We start from the raw sequence: 22,386 nt of genomic DNA, 5'->3' as shown, positions 1-22,386 counted from the left end.
CCAGGACTTCTAGTCAGGGCATTTCTGTATCGAAGAATCTATACTCTGCATTTGTCCTAAGGTATCTGAAGTCACAGTAAGATAATCAGTGGCTACATTTCACTTGAAACCCTAAGGAGGTTTTTAAAATAATTATGTTTTGGAATGGACTTTGCTGGTGGCTCAGTGATAAAGAATCTGCTGGCAATGCAGGAGATTCGAGTTTGATCCCTGGGTGAGCAAGATCCCCTGGAGGAGGGCATGCAACCCACACTAATATTCTTGCCTGGAGAATTCCATGGACAGAGGAGTCTGGTGGGCTACAGTCCATAGGATTGCAAAGAGTTGGACACAATGGAAGCGACTTAGCACACACACACAAATGTTTCCGAATAACACTCTCTGATCTCATTTTTGATTACCCTACCTTTCAACCCGTCTATAGCTATATTTCAAGTTTTAAGGCTTGAGTGGATAGTTCCTCAAGGGACTCATATTTACATCTGGCTATTTGCGGAATCTGGCATAGTGCTTGGCACTTTTTAATTAAAAAGAAGGAAAATGTGAAGGAAAGAGGAAGGAGGAGTAGGAAGGGAAGGAGAAGACAGAGGAGAAGGGGAAGAGAGAGAGAGGGAGGGAGGGAATAACATGTGGCCATTAGAGACTCAGAAAATGTAAAAAAAAAAAAAAAACAAACAAAGATCAATACAACTCCTCAAGATCCCATTGAGAAGCATCCTCTGTTAATAGTTTGTTCTCTTTACTCTTTCAGCCACTTTCTGCATTTACTTTTTTGCTTCATTTACAAAGTTCAGATTACACTGCCATGTATTCAACTTTGTATCCTACCATTTCAATTCACACTCTACTGCCAGCCTTTTCACAAGTTCAAACTGTTTAATATTTTTAGTGACTAGACAATATTTTACTCTTTGAATATACCATTACCTCTTGAACCATTTTCCTACTGTAAGTTCCTGGCTGTTGTCCTATACCTGTTTGAAATGTATATTCTTCCCTTCTGAGGTATTACACTTTCAGTGATACTTTCAAAAAGTGGTAATACATATGGAACATATTTATTATTTTTGAACATTCAATATTCTATTGGTTATTGATCATTTGGTGCCACATCTTTTGTTCTGCTGTCTCACATATGATACTTGTGACTATGACTATAACTTTGATAGAACTTATCAAAAATAGGTGTACTGTATATTGTCCATAAATAATTATCCTAAATAATTTCAAATCCTAAATAATTTCAAATCCTAAAAGGTGATGCTGTTAAAGTGTTGCACTCAATATGCCAGCAAATTTGGAAAACTCCTCAGTGGCCACAGGACTGGAAAAGGTCAATTTTCATTCTAATCTCAAAGAAAGGTAATGCCAAAGAATGCTCAAACTACCACACAATTGCACTCATTTCACACACTAGTAATGCTCAAAATTCTCCAAGCAATTAAAAAATATGTGAAAAATTCAACAATACATGAATTGTGAACTTCTAGCTGTTCAAGCTGGTTTTAGAAAAGGCAGAGGAACCAGAGATCCAATTGCCAACATCCACTGGATCATAGAAAAAGCAAGAGAATTCCAGAAAAGCATCTACTTCTGCTTTATTGACTATGCCAAAGCCTTTGACTGTGCAGATCACAATACACTGTGGAAAATTCTGAAAGAGATGGAAATACCAGACCACCTGACCTGCTTCCTGAGAAATCTGTATGCAGGTCAGGAAGCAACAGTTAGAACTGGACATGGAACAACAGACTGGTTCCAAATCGGGAAAGGAGTACATCAAGACTGTATATTGTCACCCTGCTTATTTAACTTATACATAGAGTACATAATGCAAAATGCTAGGTTGGATGAATCACAAGATGGAATCAAGATTGCTGGGGGAAATATCAACAACCTCAGATATGCAGATGACACCACCCTTATGGCAGAAAGTGAAGAGGAATTAAAGAGCCTCCTGATGAAGGTGAAAGAGGAGAGTTTAAAAAGCTGGCTTATAACTCAACATACAAAAGACTAAGATCATGGCATCTGGTCCCATCACTTCATGTCAAATAGATGGGGAAACAATGCAAACAGTGACAGACTATTTTCTTGGGCTCCAAAATTACTGTGGACAGTAACTGCAGCTATGAAATTAAAAGACCCTTGCTCCTTGGAAGAAAAGCTAAGACAAATCTAGACAGCATATTAAAAAACAGAGACGTTACTTCATCTACAAATGTCCATACAGTCAAAGCTATGTTTTTTCCAGTAGTTGTGTACGGATGTGAGATCTGGACAATAAAAAAGGTTGAGCACCAAAGAATTGCTATCTTCGAATTATGGTGCTGGAGAAGACTCTTGGGAGTCCCTTGGACAGCAAGAAGATCAAACCAGTCAATCCTAAAGGAAATCAACACTGAATACTCATTGGACTGACTGATGCTGAAGCTCCAATACTTTGGCCACCTGATGCAAAGGGCCAACTTATTGGAAAAGATTCTGATGCTGGGAAAGACTGAAGGCAGGAAGAGAAGGGGATCACAGACAATGAGATGGTTGGATGGCATCACCGACTCAATGGACATGAGTTTGAGATGAAGGGCAGGGAAGTCTGTCATGCTGCAATCCACAGGGTTGCAAAGATTTGGACACGACTGAGTGACTGACCAACAACAATAAATAATTATATTGCCAGAAATCTTTACTGATGCTATGACTCTCCAAATACAGATCTCTTATCTTTATTACTTCAATTCTTTTTGGTGGTTTGGCCACGTAACTGCTTTAGCAAACTTTCTACATTTAGAAAGTTAAAACTTAAAATCATTTTGAAAACATTCAATATTGATTTTGTAGAGTTGCCTCCTCTTTCTTAATGAGGCTTTTAACAATGACTAGATGGCAATGGCACCCCACTCCAGTACTCTTGCCTGGAAAATCCCATGGATGGAGGAGCCTGGAAGGCTGCAGTCCATGGGGTTGCTGAGGGTCGGACATGACTGAACAACTTCACTTTCACTTTTCACTCTCATGCATTGGAGAAGGAAATGGCAAGCCACTCCAGTGTTCTTGCCTGGAGAATCCCAGGGACGGGCGAGCCTGGTGGGCTGCTATCTACGGGGTTGCAGAGAGTCGGACACGACTGAAGTGACTTAGCAGCAGCAAATATCAGGTAGACATATTTAATAAAGATCAGCAACACAATACTCAAAGCTAGTTCTGAAACTGTATACAAGCCCCTATGTCCTTGTGTTTTGAAGTAAAATTCTGACTCAAGAGTTAATGGTTGGGAAATGTGAAGATGCAGAAACAAAAAATAGCTGTTGGGTGGGGGAACTGGTAACAATTTAGATTGTAAATCTGCTACAGAACAGAATCACTGAATTCACAGTTCTCTGAAAGATACAGATAAAGGCCTGACACACATTCCTAAATTGTTTTTACATGAAGCAGACGCTCTCCCTCCAGATGAAAATTACTGACCACAAGAATATAGACCCTCAGTTCAGTTCAGGAGCTAGACTGGTTGAAACCAGAAGGTTGATGACGCTTGAAATTTCATCTTGATGCCAACCAATCCACCAACTGTCCACAGCTGATCATGCCCTGCTCCCTGAACTCTGCAAGACACCTCTCTACTCCTTCAGGAGGGCGGTAGAGGGACACACACACGCACACCCCTGCTGTGGCCCCCTTTGCCTGGCCAGCAATAAAGCTATTCTTTTCTACTTCACCCAAACCTCTGTCTCTGCATTTCTGTTCAGCGTCAGGAAACAGAGGCCGAGTTTCAACAAATAGTCCTAAAATTAAATAAGCAAATTATCTTTTCTAAAAACTACCAAGGTAACTGAGCTTTGAAGATTTTTTCTTAGGAAACTGAGTAAGTTCATCTCTTCTACAAGGGTAAGCCAACAACAGTTCAGAATAAAGAGAGAATGACCAAGGGGCCTACATTTAAATTTTAAATTTCTTGGCACAAATATTCATTGTTATGATGTGTCTGATGCTTTTGAACTGGGGTGTTGGAGAAGACTCTTGAGAGTCCGTTGGACTGCAAGGAGACCAAATCAGTCAATCCCAAAGGAAATCAGTCCTGAATATTCACTGGAAGGACTGATGTGAAGCTGAAGCTCCAATACTTTGGCCACCTGAAGAACTGACTCCTTAGAAAAGACCCTGATGCTGGGAAAGATTGAAGGCAGGAGAAGGGGATGATAGAGGATGAGATGGTTGGATGGCATCACCGACTAGATGGACATGAGTTTGAGTAGGCTCCATGAGTTGGTGATGGACAGGGAAGCCTGCTATGCTGCAGTCCATGGGGTCGCAGAGAGTCAGACACGACTGAGTGACTGAACAGAAGTGATTGATGTGTTTAATAAGGAACATTGCCTTGCAGTTGGCTCTCTCTCCAAGTGTTCTCTCCTGAGAGACTGGTGGGAATGGAACAGAGAACAGTCGGATAAGGGGAGGAGGAGAGAAGATGGCACTGCCCTGAAGACCCCACTGCTCTGGGGAAGACCAAGAAGAGCTCCCGAGTGTGGTTGCTCTTTACCTCCATGACTCTGCCTCTCACATTTTACTGTGATTCTCTATTGACAGGAATGAGTGTTTACCACTCTAATAAACCCCTCTGGGTTAAGACTCTGCTGTTTTCACCCCTTTGTCCCCAAAGCCTAGCAGAATGCCAGGTGTGCTGAGTGCGTCATTTTAATATTAGTTCTAAGAAGCAATGAACAAAGAGGACTCTAACTCAGCATCTTAAAGTTATTTGAAAAAAATCAAAGCACTTTAAACATGGGAGTTTTTTCAGGATAATCACTAACTAAAATGATTTGGTTAAGATGTACTGGAGGCTTGTTAAAATGATCGGAGTTGATGGATGTGGTGGCTGTGATGAGATTTAATGACACAGTTGAACAAAAGCTTTCAAGCACGGGTTGCTCAAGATGCCTGAGTTTTTCCATAGGAAGTTGTAAATTGAAGCATTATTTGTGCTACAAGTTAATGATCTGATGACTTTTTTAATATTTGATGTCCTGAATAATTCCTCTTCATCTTGTATGTAAATATTGGAAAATCAAATAAGTGTACTTAAAAATCCTTCTGAAGTATATAATCTTAATTTCTTCCCAGTTTGCAACCATGATACCTAAGATATGAAAATTGCTGTTTCATCAATCTGACTCACTCATAGGGTTGACTTGTCCAGTATAATGTGCTGAATTCAAACAGAATAGAGTTTGAATCCTAGGTGTGCCACTTTCTAGCTCTGGTAATTTGCGCAAATTTTTAAAACACTTATGCCTTGTTTTACTTATTTGTAAATACAGAGATTATAGTACCTACCACTAGTCTTTAATGCACTTGACACGTGTATGAGTTAGTCGCTCAGTCATGTCCGACTCTTTGCAACCCCCTGGACTGTATAGCCCGCCAGGCTCCTCTGTCCACAGGATTCTGCAGGCAAGAATACTGGAGTGGGTAGCCATTTCCTTCTCCAGGGGATCTTCCCGACCTACGAGTTGAACATTGCACTGGATCCCACACTGCAGGATCCCGCATGGCAAAGTGGATTCTTCTTTTTTTTTTTAATTTTATTTTTAAACTTTACATAATTGTATTAGTTTTGCCAAATATCAAAATGAATCCATCACAGGTATACATGTGTTCCCCATCCTGAACCCTCCTCCCTCCCCATACCATCCCTCTGGGTCGTCCCAGTGCACTAGCCCCAAGCATCCAGTATCGTGCATCGAACCTGGACTGGCATCTCGTTTCATACATGATATTGAGACATAATGATTGTTTACTAATGATGATTACTGATCAAAAAATCTACAAACAATAAACTCTGTATAGGGGATGGAGAAAAGGGAACCCTCCTACATTGCTGGTGGGAATGTAAATCGGTACAACCATCGTGGAGAACAGTATGGAGACTCCTTAAAAAAACTAAATATAGAACTACCATATGATCAAGTAATCCTATTCCTGGGCATACGATCTAGAGAAAACCATAAGTTGCAAAGATACATGCACCCCAATGTTCACTGCAGCACTATCTACAATAGCCAAGACATGGAAGTAACTTGCATGTCCATCGACAGGCATATGCATAAATGGAATATTACTCAGCCATAAAAGAGAATGAAACAATGTCATTTGTAACAACATGGATGGACCTAAAGCTTGCCATGCTGCATGAAATCAGGCAGAGAAAGACAAATATCATGATACTGCTTATCTGTGGAATCTAAAAACATTGGTATAAATGAACTTATTTACAAAATAGAAAGTCACAGGCGTAGAAAACAAACCTGGTTACCAAAGCAGAAACGTTGGGGAGGGAGGGATAAATTAGGAGGTTGAGATTGATATATACACATTGCTATATATATAAAATAACTAATAAGGACCTCCTGTATACTACAGGGAATTCTGCTCAGTACCATGTAATAACCTATATGAGAAAAGAATCTAAAAAAGAGTAGATAATATATAATTTCCCACTTTGCTGTACACCTGAAACACAACATTGTAAATCAACTACACTCCAATAAAAATTTTAAAAAGAACAATGGCAGCTGCAATTGTTTTTCCCTTTTAACTTGTCCCTGAGCATTCTTCCCCTTAGCACTTTGATATTCCATTTTCACCATTTTATTTGGATTTACAGTACTGGCTGGACTTACTGTAGATGTTTCCAGTGGAAAGTCCCCCAATGAGATGAATGGAAGCAAATGGCCCGAAGATTTGATGACTGTCCTCCAAGAAAAACTGATTATGGTACCCAATTAGTTAAGATATAATTTCTTTTGCTGTAACAATGCCCCAACTAAATGATGATAGCTCAAACAGCATAAAAGTTAATTACTGCTATGCAGTCACTGAGATTAAAAAGCACAGGGATAAACTGACTCCACAGTGTTGGGGATCTGAGTTCCTGAATTCACCCTTCTTTAGGACATTTTCATCTCATTTTAGGCGGAAAGTCCACCTTCCAGAAAGTAGGGAGGAGAAAAGGACAGCACAGGGAACACGGGCATATTCTTTCCTTTTTAAGACATGACCTAGAACTTGGATACATCACTTCTACCTATAGTTATTTCACCAGAACTCAGCCGTATAGGCACAAGGTACAGGGAAGCTGAAAATACGGTATTTTGTGAGGCCATGGAGCTAAAATTCAGGACTTCTGTTACTAACAGAAGGGAAATTCAGTTTTAGAAAACAAATAACAAATCCCTGCCCTAGATATAGTTTGGCATCAGCTGTAAAAGTTCAGAGGACTCTGATCCTTTCTGTGTCCCGTGGCTGATCGTGCTCCGGGAAGCTAACTCACATTGAAAAGCTCACAAGAGCCTGACGTGTAAGTCAGAAAGCAATAAAACAAAATCACTACAAAAATATTACTTTTAAAGAGACAGGATGGATGGGTCGTCTTAAACCATTGCTATCCTAAACAATTGCTTCGTGTACAGAAGCTGCAGGTCACTGCAGGGTCAGATGACAGAATTGACAGAAACTTTTCAGTCCTTGGTGATCAAGGACTCGCTCAGAACCTCCAACACTCTGTCCACGTGTTCCTCCGTCCTCACACTGGATGGGCTCTACATACTGGCCGTTTCCAGTGGACCCTGCCAGCCGTTACCTCTTGGGCCATGTCCTCTTAGTTAACCTCCCTCCTTTCTGACCAAAAGCTTACTTCTTTAGATATGTTAATAATCCATCAGGGATAATGCCCTCATACTCAACCCTGGAGTCTTTTCTTCCTCTCCTTCTCTCTGCTCTGATCCGTAGGTATTGGTTTATGGTTTTGATCCCATTTACCACTCTAATTCTACAATACTTTGAGCTCTTAATATTTTATGTACACATTTACCATTTTACATATTGATAGCTCCTTTAGGGCAAGACCCCCACCTCATACCCCTTGGCATGCACACTCTTCAATATCGTCCACCGTGGCACTCTTGAGAGTACGAGGCATTGACGATGGCTGCAGGACAAGTGCCTCTGTTGGCACAAGGCTCATGGTGTGGCTGTCACCTGAGCATGAGGTTGTTAAAGGTATGGAAGTAAGTTGGTACCAGCAATAAACGGTTAATGGAAATTTAGTGACACAGATAGTCTGTACATTTTAAATATAGAAGTAGTAGCTTTCTCACTTGGCAGTTATAGAAGGAAAAATGAAAACATACCGCATTTTTAGAAACTTTAATATGTCCTTGCTGCATGTCCTTCATATTGCATTAAGACTTCCAATCTGAGGAGGTCAGCTTCCCAGAGTGGCCATGTGTGTGTTCACACACATTCATGCTTCCTCTGCTCCCGGCTTCAGTGAATGATGTGGGGATGCATGACTGGCTTGAGGAAATTGGATACTTAGCAATACTAAGGCCAGATGCCCACTAAAGAGAATGACAAAGAAAAATGTTGGCATCTTGTTCTTTTGGAGAGGTGACTGAGACTGATGATTTTGTGATAAGCTGGTCTGAGTCTGGGTGAAGTCACAGTCCATAAGAATTCTGAACCTAGCAGACCAGGCAGGGCTAATACATATGAAGAGTTAGAATTTGCAGACCAGCCATTTCAGTACCAAGGAAATCTGGGATATCTGGATGAGGAGGAGAGACGGGAAACTTTCAGTCATGGGCACTGGAAGTGTTCACGGGGGGAGGAAAAGGGGATGACTAAAGGCCAAGAGCCTAGTGGAAGGGGCGCCCTGGGGATCAGACAAAGAGGCAACTGGGAAAACTGCACAATCAGAAGGGTGCCAGAGCATGGCCAGGCAGACAAGGAGAGGGTAGTGATAATTCGACCAGAACCAATAATGAGATAATGGGACCACATAGAGAAATGCATCACAAAATATAAGAGAAACAGAAAGGCAGGTGGGAGAAGCAGTCAGATGAGGTGAAGGACTCCCCCACCCCCAATCATCCTCCTTTGGCATCCAGCACTGTGGGATGGGGGTCTTTTAGCAACATCACGTATCCACACAATGCCATGAGAAATGAGCCATGTTAGCAATGGAGAGGCCTGTTGGGGCTGAAAGTGCTGAATATGAGAATTGGGGATAACTGGCAATTATTAGCTTAGATCCAAGAAGCACAAGAAAAAGGATGCTTGTTATAACCAGATGGGAATAAAGGGATGATGGAGAGACTCCAGGAAAGGGGCCTTTTCTGGGCTGAAACTTTCAGCAAAGGAAGATGAACACTCTGCTTGGGACCTGGGAAATACACACTCGACCACCAGTAGGGCTGGCCTATTTTGTGATAGAGTGAGTTTACCTAGCTTTAAGGGGATCAAGAGACTTAATGGCAAGATGACAAGGTTTTTGGTTTATTTTGTAGGCTGGTTGGCTTGCGTTGTTGCTGATGTTGCTTTGTGGTTGTTTTGCAAGTCAATTTCTTCTTGGCAACATGTTTGGAAGCTAAAAGAAAGCAGTTAGGAGAGAACAGGTGAGATGCTATGGAAGACGCAAGGTCTCCCTGGAACCAGAAAAGGATGTGATTGAGGGTGGAGCATTAAGGGAAGTCTAGGTGTGGAAAGATATATATTAGGGTAGCTTGTCTCTCCAGAGGTATCTATTAAGCGCCCAATAGGTGCTGGGTCTGTGCGTGGCAGCCATCAATTAAATAGGGGCCTAGAGGTCAGGTTCAGTGAGAGGTTTAAAGAAAGATGCAACATTTAAAATAGCTTTGGGGGTTAAGGCTTGACTTGGAACAATGAACCAAGGGACAGACAGATCGGTGATTACCTAGTGGAGACTGCCCTGCAGGGATTTGTGGAGGGACTTTAATGTCTGCAGAGTTAGCTGGTCCATATTAAGAAATGCAGAAAAAGAAAAAACAAAATGAAACAAACCCAGAGAAACTTTATAAAAATAGCAGAATCTTGGCAAAAGGGCAAAGCACTCAGAGAGATGAGACATTACACACTTTCAGGATCCTCTTTGCTCTGGTGTTTCCCCATTGTTGTTAATAAGAATGCAGTTTCTGAATTCCCAGGAGAAGTGGAAAAGAAAAACCAAATTTGCAGTTGAGTGAAACCACAATGTACCAGTACAATACAGGGGCCTGTTTCTAGCAATAAAGGCTGATGCATATTAATTCATTCAGCCAGCTCCATTGTTTATAATTCTTGCTTACATTTGCTGTCATGCATTGGAGTTAAAATTTACACCCTTTTGTGGATGCAAGAAGTTATTTTTATTTATCCTTCTTTGTTAGCTGTTTCACTTCACAATAATTAATCAAATCACCAAAGCAGCATCAAATTGGGGAGTGATGATCTATTTGCATTATTTGGCTTTTCTAACAGATATCTCAGAGGGTGAGGACTCTGCTATAATATGGCCCTCTTATTTTATGACAGGTTGCAATTTTCTTGTAATGTTAGATGTGGTTCATCTTGATAATTATACTAAATTAAGTAGTCCTACACACTATAGAAATGTATGTGAAGATACATTAATTCACATTGAGAATTTTAATTAGGTTCTACATATCATGGGATTCATATTAAACAAGAATTCATCTAAAATTCAGGTTTTGAACATATAACTATACAGCTCAAACAAATCATTAATGGAGAACAGGGGTACCCTCAACCTCCCAGCCTTTTCCTTGATAGGAAATTTTGTAATTGGATATTAAGGCTATGCCTCAAAGTGGAAAGCCGGTCCCATCAGAAATTCATCTCAATTTTCTCCTTCAGCTAGTCTCTCCCACTCCATGTCTTCTCTCTTGCTACTCAAGTATCAGTAACTTGATAAACTGGTCAAAAAAGCAACTTGACAGTATCTACAAAATCTGAGTGTTAAATGCTGAAGGAGGAACACACAGAAGCCAAGAGCCATGGCCTGAGCCGGCAGCCGGAATCGCTCTGCCTCGACAGACAGGGCTTTGTATCCACAACAGTTCTGTGACCACAGCTACCTCATGGGACTGGGGATCCCCATGATAGGAGAAGAGGGGCCCTGGCAGACCACAACCCGGCCCTTACCTGGAGGCCCTGGCTTGTCCAGGTGCAGGGTTGGTGCTGAAGGGGCTGATGCCAAACCAGATCTAGTTCCTGCCAGCAGGAGTGGACTGTTAGGAACCGTGGTGCTGAGTTTATAGGAGCCACAATCAAAGTGAAATGATTAAAGAGTCTGCAACATGTTGATCCTCTGTTCTAGTTTTTCAGTTTGGCTTGGATTTTTGCAAGCAGCTGACCTCCTGCCATGGCCATACTGTGTCTCCTCAAAACTCGCATGTTGAAGTCCTAACCCCCAATACTCAGAATGTTGCAGCACTGGGAGAGGGGCCTTCAAGGAGGTAATTCAGGTCCATGAGGTCATATGGGTGGCCCCCACTGCAACAGGACTGACTGGTCTGTTTAAACAGAGAGGGGACTAGGACACAGACACACACAGAGAAAAGCCCATGGACAGATGGAGAAGATGCCCATCTATCAGCCAAGGAGAGAGGCCCTACGCGAGATAGACTGCTGATACTTTGATCTTAGACTTCTAGCCTCCATAACTGTAGGGAGGTCCCCTCCTCCCAGGATTCTGGGACTTCAGCTGCAGGACGGAGTTTATGGATTTCCTCACTCAAGACCTGAAATGAATGAGACTTGACTTCAAACACTCTAGCTCCTAAGTGTCTCAGATGATGCCCACATTCCAAGCTCAGCTGTGGCCCACTCCTCCGCTGGTCAGTTGTGACCAAGTGGCCCAGCAAAGGCTGGTGACAGGCCCCCTCTCAGAGCTACAGTGTGTTGGAGCCTCCCAGGGGAGGGCTGATCCCTGGAGCCGAGCACCCACCTCACTGGCATCCTCCCTAACATCACCCTATCCTGCGCTCCACTCCTGAACTCTCCCTTGACCCCAGGACTCTCCACGAGGCAACGCATGATCCAAGATCAAGAGCAGGGGGAGGCCAGCCCAGATTGCTTCTTCTACGTCTCTTGCTCCCAACCTGTGCTCTCACTGATTTGAAGATACATTTAGAGCTATTTGCCCTGGGTCTAAAACTGTTGCTATGGCATTACCATCATTGTCATGGAAATGAACATCTCACTGTCTGACAGCTACGCTTGACCACAGAGTCTTTGCTGCTTTGTCTTCGAAAATCTTTATTAGGGTTGGGGGAGGGATGGATTGAGAGTTTGGGATTAGCAGATGCAAATGATTATATATAGAATGGATAAACAAGGTACTCAATATCCTGAGATAAATCATAATGGAAAACAGTATGGAAAAAAATGTGTGTTTATATATATATATATATATATATATATATATATATATATCTCTGAATCACTTTGCTGTACAGTAGAAATCAACACAACATTGTAATTCAACTATACTTGAATAAAATTAAAAAAAAACTTTTTTTAACCAAATGAATTTAAACAAAATCAGTATGAGTGTTTTACTACTTTTCTCCCCTCCTTTAGTGGTTTCCTACTACCTTCAGAAAAAAATCCACACTTCTTCACAATGCTTATAAGCACTTAATTGTCTGACCATTTCCTTTGTATTAGGTCTTGCCTCTTGCCATAGGCCCACCTAACACTGAGCTTCTCATCATTTCCCAAATTTGACTGCTCTTTTACACCTCTCTGTGTTCACATGATTTCCTCTGCCTGGTATTCTGTCTTTCCCCTTCCACCCAGGTAAACACTGGGTTTGCATTTGCAAGGTTTGATATAAGAGTAGTCTCTGGTGGAAAACTTCCTTGACTTTGCCTTGATCCTCATCAACAATTTATTACTTCCTTCTCTATACAACCACTGGAGCAGCAGCATCAAGGCCCAGCCAGCAATGTGAAGCTAAGAGAGCACATTACAGATCAGAGATGGTGTAGACACAACCTTTGCCCTTGGGGAGCCGATAGTCTCAAAGGGGAGATGGATTTTGAAAATATCTATTCAGTGGTTGAACTGTTTATAGTCACTAAGTTTTGTCTGATTCTTTTGTGACCCCATGGACTGTAGCATGCTAAGCTCTTCTGTTCATGGGATGTCTCAGGCAAGAATACTGGAGTGAGTTGCCATTTCCTTCTCCAGGGGATCTTCCTGACCCAGGGATCAAACCCATGTTCCCTGCATCAGCAGACAGATTCATTACCACTGAGACACCTAGGAAGCCCAACCACTTGATATTTTCAAAATCCATCTCCCCTTTGAGACTATGGGCTCCCCAAGGGCAGTGGTTGTGTCTGTACCATCTCTAATCTGTAATGTGCTCACTTAGGTTCACATTGCTGGCTGGGCATTGATGCTGCTGCAGGCTACACAAAGCAGCTCCTTCTGCCTACCACGCTTGGTAGGACCGGTCTTCCCTAGATCAGCTCATCTCCACAAACTCCATATACACCATCATGTGAGAGGCTCCCAAACCAACAAAAGGCAACACTCTGTGGTTCTGTTACGTCTCAAGGCAGCACAGACTATGTATGTGAAAGTGAAAGTTTCTCAGTCATGTCTGACTCTTTGCGACCCCATGAACTTATACAGCCCATGGAATTCTCCAGGGCAGGATACTGGAGTGGGTAGCCTTTCCCTTCTCCAGGAGATCTTCCCAATCCAGGGATTGAACCCAGGTCTCCCGCACGGCAGGCAGATTTTTCACCAGCTGAGCCACAAGGGAAGCCCTAGACTATGTATGTGTAGTGTGGTTCAGTAGCTAAGTTGTGTCTGACTCTTAGAACCCCATGGACTGCAACCTGCCAGGTTCCTCTGTCCATGGGATTCTCTGAGCAAGAATATTGGAGTGGGTTGCCATTTCCTTCTCCAGGGGATCTTCCTGACCCAGGGATTGCACCTGGGTCTCCTGTGTTGCAGGCAGATTCTTTACCAACTGAGCTAGGATACATAGCTATTAATAGCATGACTCTTGATCCATAGAGTCACATGCACAAGCATATCACCTTCTGTGTCTCATCTAAGCTGACTTGATTTCTAAACTTCATCATCAGTCCAGCCAGCTGGGGAATTCAACCTCCTCCTCCTGCTCCTCTGAGGCCATTTATTATGTGCAGCACAGTGGGAAAGATATATAAAATTGAAAACTATCTTGATATAGATATGATTTCACACTTACAGCATCATATTCCATAGGATTTGAGGCAGCACAAAGTTGAATCAGAGAAGGCTGTCTTTCATAAGAAATATGACGTGATATATTTAATTGCAGAAAACTATGCCCTCTATCATTTGTGACAAGACATGATAGCTTAGGAGGAAAGTCTGTTTTAAGAAACTTCCAAGAAACAAAGCTACAGGCTCTTTATGAATTGCTTATTTTGTTAATAAAGGTCCATACGGTCAAAGGTATGTTTTTTCCAGTAGTCATGTACAGATGTCAGAGTTGGACAATAAAGAATGCCGAGTGCCCCAGAATTCATGCTTTCGAACTGTATTGCTGGAGAAGACTCTTGAGAATCCCTTGGACAGCAAGGAGATCAAACCTAAAGGAAATCAACCCTGAATATTCATTGGAAGGACTGGTGCTGTCGGTGAAGTTCCAATACTTTGGCTACCTGATGTGAAGAGCTGACTCATTGGAAGCAACCCTGATGCTGGGAGAGACTGACGGCAAGAGGAAAACAGGGGCGATAGACGATGAGATGGTTGGATGGCATCACTGACTCAGTGGACATGAGTTCGAACAAACTCCGGGAAATAGTGAAGACCAGGGAAGCCTGGTGTGCTGCAGTCCATGGAGCTGCAAAGATCGGACACTATTTAGTGACTGAACAACAACTTCTAAAGACATTTGTTGTTAAATTTTTGGAATTTTTTTATTTTTCTGCTTAACAAGGGGTAGTCCTTTCTCACTCTTCTAACCCCATTCCTCCTGGTTCACTCTAACCCACACAGAAGAGCCCAAAACATAGATCTAGAAATTATGCAGCTTTTACATTGACTCTCTTTCTCTCTTATTTTTAGATATGATTTAGAACTTATTAAATTAATAAACTTAAACTATTAACTTGACTCTTTTTTTTTTTTTTCTCCTATGAGACTCACTTGGGCTTACAAACATATTTTGGCTGAATCTTAAGAAGAGATATTATCAGACTAAGTCACCTTGCAGCAAGTTTAAAAGGCCTTTATCTTTTTGCCAATAGTTTTAGAATTATCATATTGCCTTTTGTTTCTGATTAACTATCTAAAGTTCAGAACAATTTTTACAAGGAAGGAGGGAAAAAATGATCTCTATCGCTGTCATAAGTATCATTTTAACCAAAGTAGTCATTTATCACACAAATGGAAAAATAACAACACAACATATTAGGAGAATTAAGAATGAGTTTTCCATGACAGAGCTGATCAGTAAGTCTTTTTTTGTTGTTTAACTCAATGGTTTTCAACCAGAAGTGATTTTTGCCCCATGGGCTTCTGGGGAATCTGACAATGTCTGGAGACTTACGTGTTATGACTAAGAATGCTGCTCCTGATCTAGGGTGGGTGTTGCCAAACACTCTACAGCGCACGAGGCAGCCTCCACAACAGAGAAGTGTCCTGCCACCGGCATCAGCAGACTGGGGTTGAGAAATGCTGGTTTAACTCCACAAAACCTTCCTCTATGGTTAAAGGTCTCCCTCATGATTTTATTCTTAAAAACACCCCGAGGAGGCGTCACAGAGGACAGTCATCACAGCCCACAAAGGTGGGCTCACGGTTGACTCGGGCACACCCCCTTCTGAGTTTGCTGAAAGAGAACTGAAAGACCAATCACTTTCTGTAAGTCAATTCTTACAAAATGAATTGATAGAAAATCATTTACTCAGCCCATCAGGTAAACTGCTTGCGTTTTATTTTAAGTATAGCTGATTTATAGTATTTCAGCTGTACAGCAAAGTGACTCAGTTATATGTATACATATATATACACACACACACACATTTTTCAGATTCTTTTCCATTATATTGAGATTACAAGACACTGAGTAAAGTTCTCTGTGCTATACAATAATAGGTCCTTGTGGTTTATCTATTTTATCTATGGTAGTCTGTATCTGTTCATCTCAAACTCCTAATTTATTCCTAGCTTGCTATTTTTCATGGAAAATATTGCTGTTCCTTTAGTGATGTAAAAGTGCCTGATATAAAATAACTAATGAGAACCTATTGTATATAGCACAGGAAACTCTATTCAATGCTCTGTGGTGACCTAAATGGAAAGGAAATTCAAAAAGGAGAGTATATATGTAGATATATAGCTGATTCATTTCGCTGCATGTAGAAACTAACACAACACTGATTAGCAACTATACTTCAATAACAAAAAATATAAGGGTATTTTGGGGCTTCTCTGGTGACTCAGATGGTAAAGACTCTGCCTGCAATGCAGGAGACCCAGCTTCAATCCCTGTGTCAGGAAGATCCCCTGGAGAAGGGAATGGCCACCCACTCCAGTATTCTTGCCTGGAGAATTCTACGGACAGAGGAGCCTGGCAGGCTACAGTCCAAGGGGTCACAGAGAGTTGGACACAACTGAGCAACTAACACTTTGACTTTCAAAGGGTATTTAGGGGAGATAATTTTTTTTACTGGTGAGGTCAGAAGATGGTAACCATACCTCTTCAGGAGTGCCCTTGGGGAAGGTAGGAATTTGGATTTTCCTGCTGGTTCAGTTATGTCTCTGCTAAGACAGGCAGAGCATTCTGTGCCTACTTAGTGCTGGCAGTAGAAGCAGATAGAGAAACCAGAAAGAGAAGAGGCAGATGGAGGGTGGGCTGCATCCACCCCACAGGAGCAGAATGAATGACTTCTCATTTTCTCCTTTATGTGTTTCATAACTTAGAAAAGTTGCTTTAGATTAGGCTTTAGTTTGCAAAAAAAAAATATTCAAGGTATATTTAAAGGGATGATAAACTATAAGCCATGCTTTGGGTACTGTTGTGTACTGAATGTTATCCTCCCAAAATTCAAATGTAGGAGTCCCCAGTACCTTTGAATATGACCTTATTAGGAGATAAGTTTATTGCAGATATAATTAGTTATGGTAGGATGAGGCACTGGAGTAGGGCAGGCCCCTAGCCTAATATGGCTGGTGTCCGTATAAAAAGGAGAAATTTGGACACAGACACTCACAGGAAAAACACATATGAACATGAATATGGCCACAGACAAGTCAAGGAATGGGGCCTGGAAGAGACCCCACCCTTGCAGGTCTCAGAAAGAAAGAACCCTACCACTTCCTTGATTTGTTCTTTTCTAGCCTCCAGAACTGTGAGACAATACAGTTCTGTTGCTTAAGCCACCCAGTTTGTGGAACTTTGTTGTAACAGCAAACTAAACACCCATGTATTCTGAGCCAGTCCTTGGTGAATATTCTACGAAGTCTCTGACTTTTGGATTAACTAGAGTCTTGTTCTCAAATGTTAATGTTCAGTGTTCAACATGAGTCACCCAGGGATCTTGCTGAAACACAATGCTGACCGAGGGGGCCCGGGTGAGACCCAAGGTTCTGCATTTCCACCTAGATCCTAGTGAGGCTGATGCTGTGGTCCATGGGCCACACTCTGAATAGCAAGACTGTAGCCTTCTTGAGCAGTGAAGAGTAGCTGCCTCTCAATTCTCGCTCCACACAAGAATCACTGGGGATAATTTTGCAAAGTGAATGTGACAAATCTTTTTTGGGTGGGGCCTGAGCATTGATGTTTTTTTAAAGCTCTCCAGTGATTCCAATCTCCAGCCAGGTTTGAGAACCACTGAGCTGAGTTGTGATAAACTGGAGGTTTACACTCCATCATTAGGCTACTGACTTGATGAAATTAGAAATGTGGAACAACAGAGGCTAGTTCTGTGTTAAACTTCTGGGAGAAAATATTTTAAACGGTGACTCTTTATGTATTTGTCTAAAACAGCTCAATGTGATCAACAGTTCTGTTCTCATCATCAGAAGAAACCAGGAAACCTCTATTTTATAGGGCCTAAAGGACAGGGAGGCCTGGCGTGCTGCAGCCCATGGGTGGCACAGAGTCGAACACAACTGACTGGGCAACTGAAAAACAACAAAATTAAATACAGCCCCCCACCCCCAGGTGGCTTTCGGACTCCTCTTCTTCCTTGGGAAGCCTGGCTGCAGTCCCTCATCCTCAGAACACACCTCTCTCTCTGCCTTGGTCTCCCCTTTAGTCCCCTGGTGCTTCACAGGGCCCCCTCATCTTGGGCTCTGCCCACTGACCTACTGCCTGCAGCGAAGGCCTCCACAGCCCAAGTCCTGCCTTGGCTTAGCTCCAGAGAGCTCAGGCCAAGCAGAGCCCTGGGTCTTCAGGTACAAGGGAGAGTCAGAACAGATAAATCTACCCACCATCTAACTCCCTGCTCATCTACTCATCCATCCCATCACCCATACACTCATTCATCCTTCCATCCACTCATTTTTCTATCTATCTACCCATTCACATATCCAGACATCCAACAAAAACATCCACTGTGTTGAGTATTTGGGAATAAAATGGCAGACACAACAGCCACCATCCCTTCTTCATCATCAAATCCATAGTACAACAGCACAAATGAACCATTCTGCTGTACACCCAAAACTAGCACAGCATTGTGGGGCTTCCCTGGTGGCCAAGCGGATAGGAATCCATCTGCCAATTCAGGGGATACAGGTTGGATTTCTGGTTCAGGAAGATTCCATGTGCCTCAGAGCAACTAATTCCATGTGCCTCAACTACTGAGCCACACTCTAGAGCCCACGAACCTCAACTGCTAAAGTCTGTGTGCCTAGAGCCTGTGCTCTGTGACAAGAGAAGTCAATGCACTGAGAAGCCCACTTACTGCAACAAAGAGTAGCTCCTACTTCCCACAATTAAGACCCAGCGCAGCCAAAAATAAATAAACAAAATTATTTTTTAAATCCCACAACATTGTAAATCAACTATTCAGTTCAGTTCAGTCGCTCAGTCGTGTCTGACTCTTTGTGACCCCATGAGTCGCAGCACGCCAGGCCTCCCTGTCTATCACCAACTCCCGGAGTTCACTCAGACTCACATCCATCAAGTCAGTGATGCCATCCAGCCATCTCATCCTCTGTCGTCCCCTTCTCCTCCTGCCCCCTATCCTTCCCAGCATCAGAGTCTTTTCCAATGAGTCAACTCTTCACATGAGATGGCCAAAGTACTGGAGTTTCAGCTTTGGCATCATTCCTTCCAAAGAAATCCCAGGGCTGATCTCCTTCAGAATGGACTGGTTGGATCTCCTTGCAGCCCAAGGGACTCTCAAGAGTCTTCTCCAACACCACAGTTCAAAAGCATCAATTCTTCGGCACTCAGCCTTCTTCACAGTCCAACTCTCACATCCATACATGACCACAGGAAAAACCATAGCCTTGACTAGACGGACCTTTGTTGGCAAAGTAATGTCTCTGCTTTTGAATATGCTATCTAGGTTGGACATAACTTGCCTTCCAAGGAGTAAGTGTCTTTCAATTTCATGGCTGCAGTCACCATCTGTAGTGATTTTGGAGCCCAAAAAATAAAGTCTGACACTGTTTTCACTGTTTCCCCATCTATTTGCCATGAAGTGATGGGACTAGATGCCATGATCTTCATTTTCTGAATGTTGAGCTTTAAGCCAACTTTTTCACTCTCCTCTTTCACTTTCATTAAGAGGCTTTTTATTTCCTCTTCACTTTCTGCCATAAGGGTGGTGTCATCTGCATATCTAAGGTTATTGATATTTCTCCCAGCAATCTTGATTCCAGCTTGTGCTTCTTCCAGTCCAGTGCTTTTCATGATGTACTCTGTATATAAGTTAAATAAGCAGGATGACAATATACAGCCTTGATGTACTCCTTTTCCTATTTGGAACCAGTCTGTTGTTCCATGTCCAGTTCTAACTCTTGCTTCCTGACCTGCATTCAGATTTCTCAAGAGGCAGGTCAGGTGGTCTGGTATTCCCATCTCTTTCAGAATTTTCCACAGTGTATTGTGATCCACACAGTCAAAGGCTTTGGCATAGTCAATAAAGCAGAAATAGATGTTTTTCTGGAACTCTCTTGCTTTTTCCATGATCCAGCGGATGTTGGTGATTTAATCTCTGGTTCCTCTGCCTTTTCTAAAACCAGCTTGAACATCAGGAAGTTCACGGTTCACATATTGCTGAAGCTTGACTTGGAGAATTTTGAGCATTACTTTACTAGCATGTGAGATGAGTGCAATTGTGCAGTAGTTTGAGCATTCTTTGGCATTGCCTTTCTTTGGGATTGGAATGAAAACTGACCTTTTCCAGTCCTGTGGCCACTGCTGAGTTTTCCAAATTTGCTGGCATATTGAGTGTAGCACTTTCACAGCATCATCTTTCAGGACTTGGAATAGCTCAACTGGAATTCCATCACCTCCACTAGCTTTGTTCATAGTGATGCTTTCTAAGGCCCACTTGACTTCACATTCCAGGATGTCTGGCTATAGGTGAGTGATCATACCATCGTGATTATCTGGGACGTGAAGATCTTTTTTGTACAGTTCTTCTGTGTATTCTTGCCACCTCTTCTTGATATCTTCTGCTTCTGTTAAGTCCATACCTTTTCTGTCCTTTATTGAGCCCATCTTTGCATGAAATGTTCCCTTGGTATCTCTAATTTTCTTGAAGAGATCTCTAGTCTTTCCCATTCTGTTGTTTTCCTCTATTTCTTTGCATTGATCATGGATGAAAGCTTTCTTATCTCTCCTTGCTATTCTTTGGAACTCTGCATTCAGATGCTTATATCTTTCCTTTTCACTTCTCTTCTTTTCACAGCTATTTGTAAGGCCTCCCCAGACAGCCATTTTGCTTTTTTGCATTTCTTTTCCATGGGGATGGTCTTGACCCTCTCTCCTGTACAATGTCACGAAATCAACAATAGCTCAATATAAAATTAAACATTTTTTAAAGTACATCAATAAGAACAGTTGTTGAACAGTACGTATGTTCTGTTCTGAGATGAGGATGACAAAGGAGGAAAGTGGATGGCTCTGGGAAAATATAAAAGAATTTAACCCCTCCCTGAGAAAGCAATGAAGGCTTCCAGAGAAGAGAAATTTCAAGCTGAGACATGAAGAATACTTGGAAGTTGTTCGTCAGTTAGTGTGACAAAGATAAAATGCATGAGGGAAGATAAGATGTAGTATCAGGAAAGCACATGATAATTTTTGGAAAAAAGCTCAGTGTGATGAGAACAGAAAGCAGAGGGGGAAAGAGTGGGAAAGGGGGTTCTGCTGATGCTGGCAGAAGCCTGTGGGGCATATCCTGCAGCTGGTTCTTTACCCCAAATATCCAGGATGCTCTAGTGCCCTGAGTCCTCAGCTTCTTCAGGATCTCACTTTCCTTGGCTATATTCAAGGAGTGTTTTCTGCACAGCCCCACTGTGTTACACTCAGCACTGCATTAGACGCTGTGGGACCAGGGAAGTGAGGCAAGAGCAAGGAAAGGTCTGCAGTCGGCCTTTGGGGAGCTTGTGATCACACACAGATGGCAGTGTCTACTGAGGGTGTTGGAACCAAGAGCGTGCCCAGGTGGGCAAGACCATGGGGGGAGGGCAGAAAAGGAGGGCTCCGACATAAATCAATACTCACCCATCCATTCACTCATATGTTCTGTTTAGATTATGTTAACATAATTCATACAAATAAAGAGTGCTTGGCTGTAAAAAGCATCCCTAAATAGAAGCCAGGCATTTTGCGAAGTCTGGGGCTCTGATCTGGGGAGAAGCATTGGTCCTGCCTCAAGAGCTGAGCAGGCGGTCCTGTGTCCCTTTGCTCCTGGACACTCCCACTCTCTGCTTCAAACCACTCAGGGTAGAAGAGCAACTCTTCAACTCTTGAGTGGTCAGTTTTGCCAGCGTTTAAAAAAAAACACACACACAGATGACAGTTCCTAAAGAAAAAGGAAATAATGGTACACGAAGGAAAGTTTAGCATCCAGGTCCTTCCATCAGCAATGAAGGGATTTCTAGGGCTAAGTTACAGTGAAGGCCTACATTTTGCTTTTTATTTATTGTTCCTGCCAGGCCCTATATAGTAAAAAAAAAAAAAAAAATTTGTTTTTATCCCTTAAAATGTTAGTGTACAAATTTAGGCAGCTCTATAGGGGTGCAGCCGCAGTGTTGAGGGGGGTTAATGCAACGCAGTCTGGTTGAGCAGCAAGAAGTGAGAGGTGGGTTCTTGAACTCTGTTTCCGGTGAAGCATTCTCCTTTCTGGGATGACTCAGGCCCACGGAGATCCACGGGAGGGGGACCCACCTGGGACAATTATACTGAATCATGTGCCTTCCTTGAACAATTCACTCTGGGGGGAAGTCCCCAACCTGTGCCTGCCGTCCTTCGCAGAAGCCTTATTTTATTTTCTTTGCCTCAGTGGGAGAGGAAATGGATGCTATCACTACTAGATCCAGAAAGAACAA

The 22,386-nt window shown here is 42.4% G+C and overlaps 1 protein-coding gene across 9 annotated transcripts in view; it reads right to left on the bottom strand.

The window, feature by feature from the left end:
- The window catches only part of CDCA7L (cell division cycle associated 7 like), a 211,756-nt gene that overhangs the window by 112,983 nt on the left and 76,387 nt on the right, over positions 1–22,386 (bottom strand). For 2 of the 9 annotated variants that reach the window (XR_015162834.1, XM_086397411.1), the window contains exon 1: positions 8,190–8,399. The exons of 6 other annotated variants lie outside the window; for them this stretch is intronic. Coding sequence is in view for 1 of the 3 variants with exons in the window: in XM_086397411.1 (XP_086253537.1) it covers positions 8,190–8,234 (45 nt within the window). In the remaining 2 variants the exon portion in view is untranslated. Of the gene's footprint in view, positions 1–8,189; positions 8,400–22,386 lie in introns of those variants that run through there. One more of the 9 variants, XM_086397423.1, reaches the window with a different exon arrangement.

The sequence above is a fragment of the Bos grunniens genome, chromosome 4, assembly GCF_055505025.1.
Source record: "Bos grunniens cultivar Pamir isolate PY7600 chromosome 4, Bosgru_T2T1.0, whole genome shotgun sequence".
NCBI lineage: Eukaryota > Metazoa > Chordata > Mammalia > Artiodactyla > Bovidae > Bos > Bos grunniens.
Note: the sequence above shows the minus strand (reverse complement) of the source record. Positions and strands in the feature narration are given on the sequence as shown.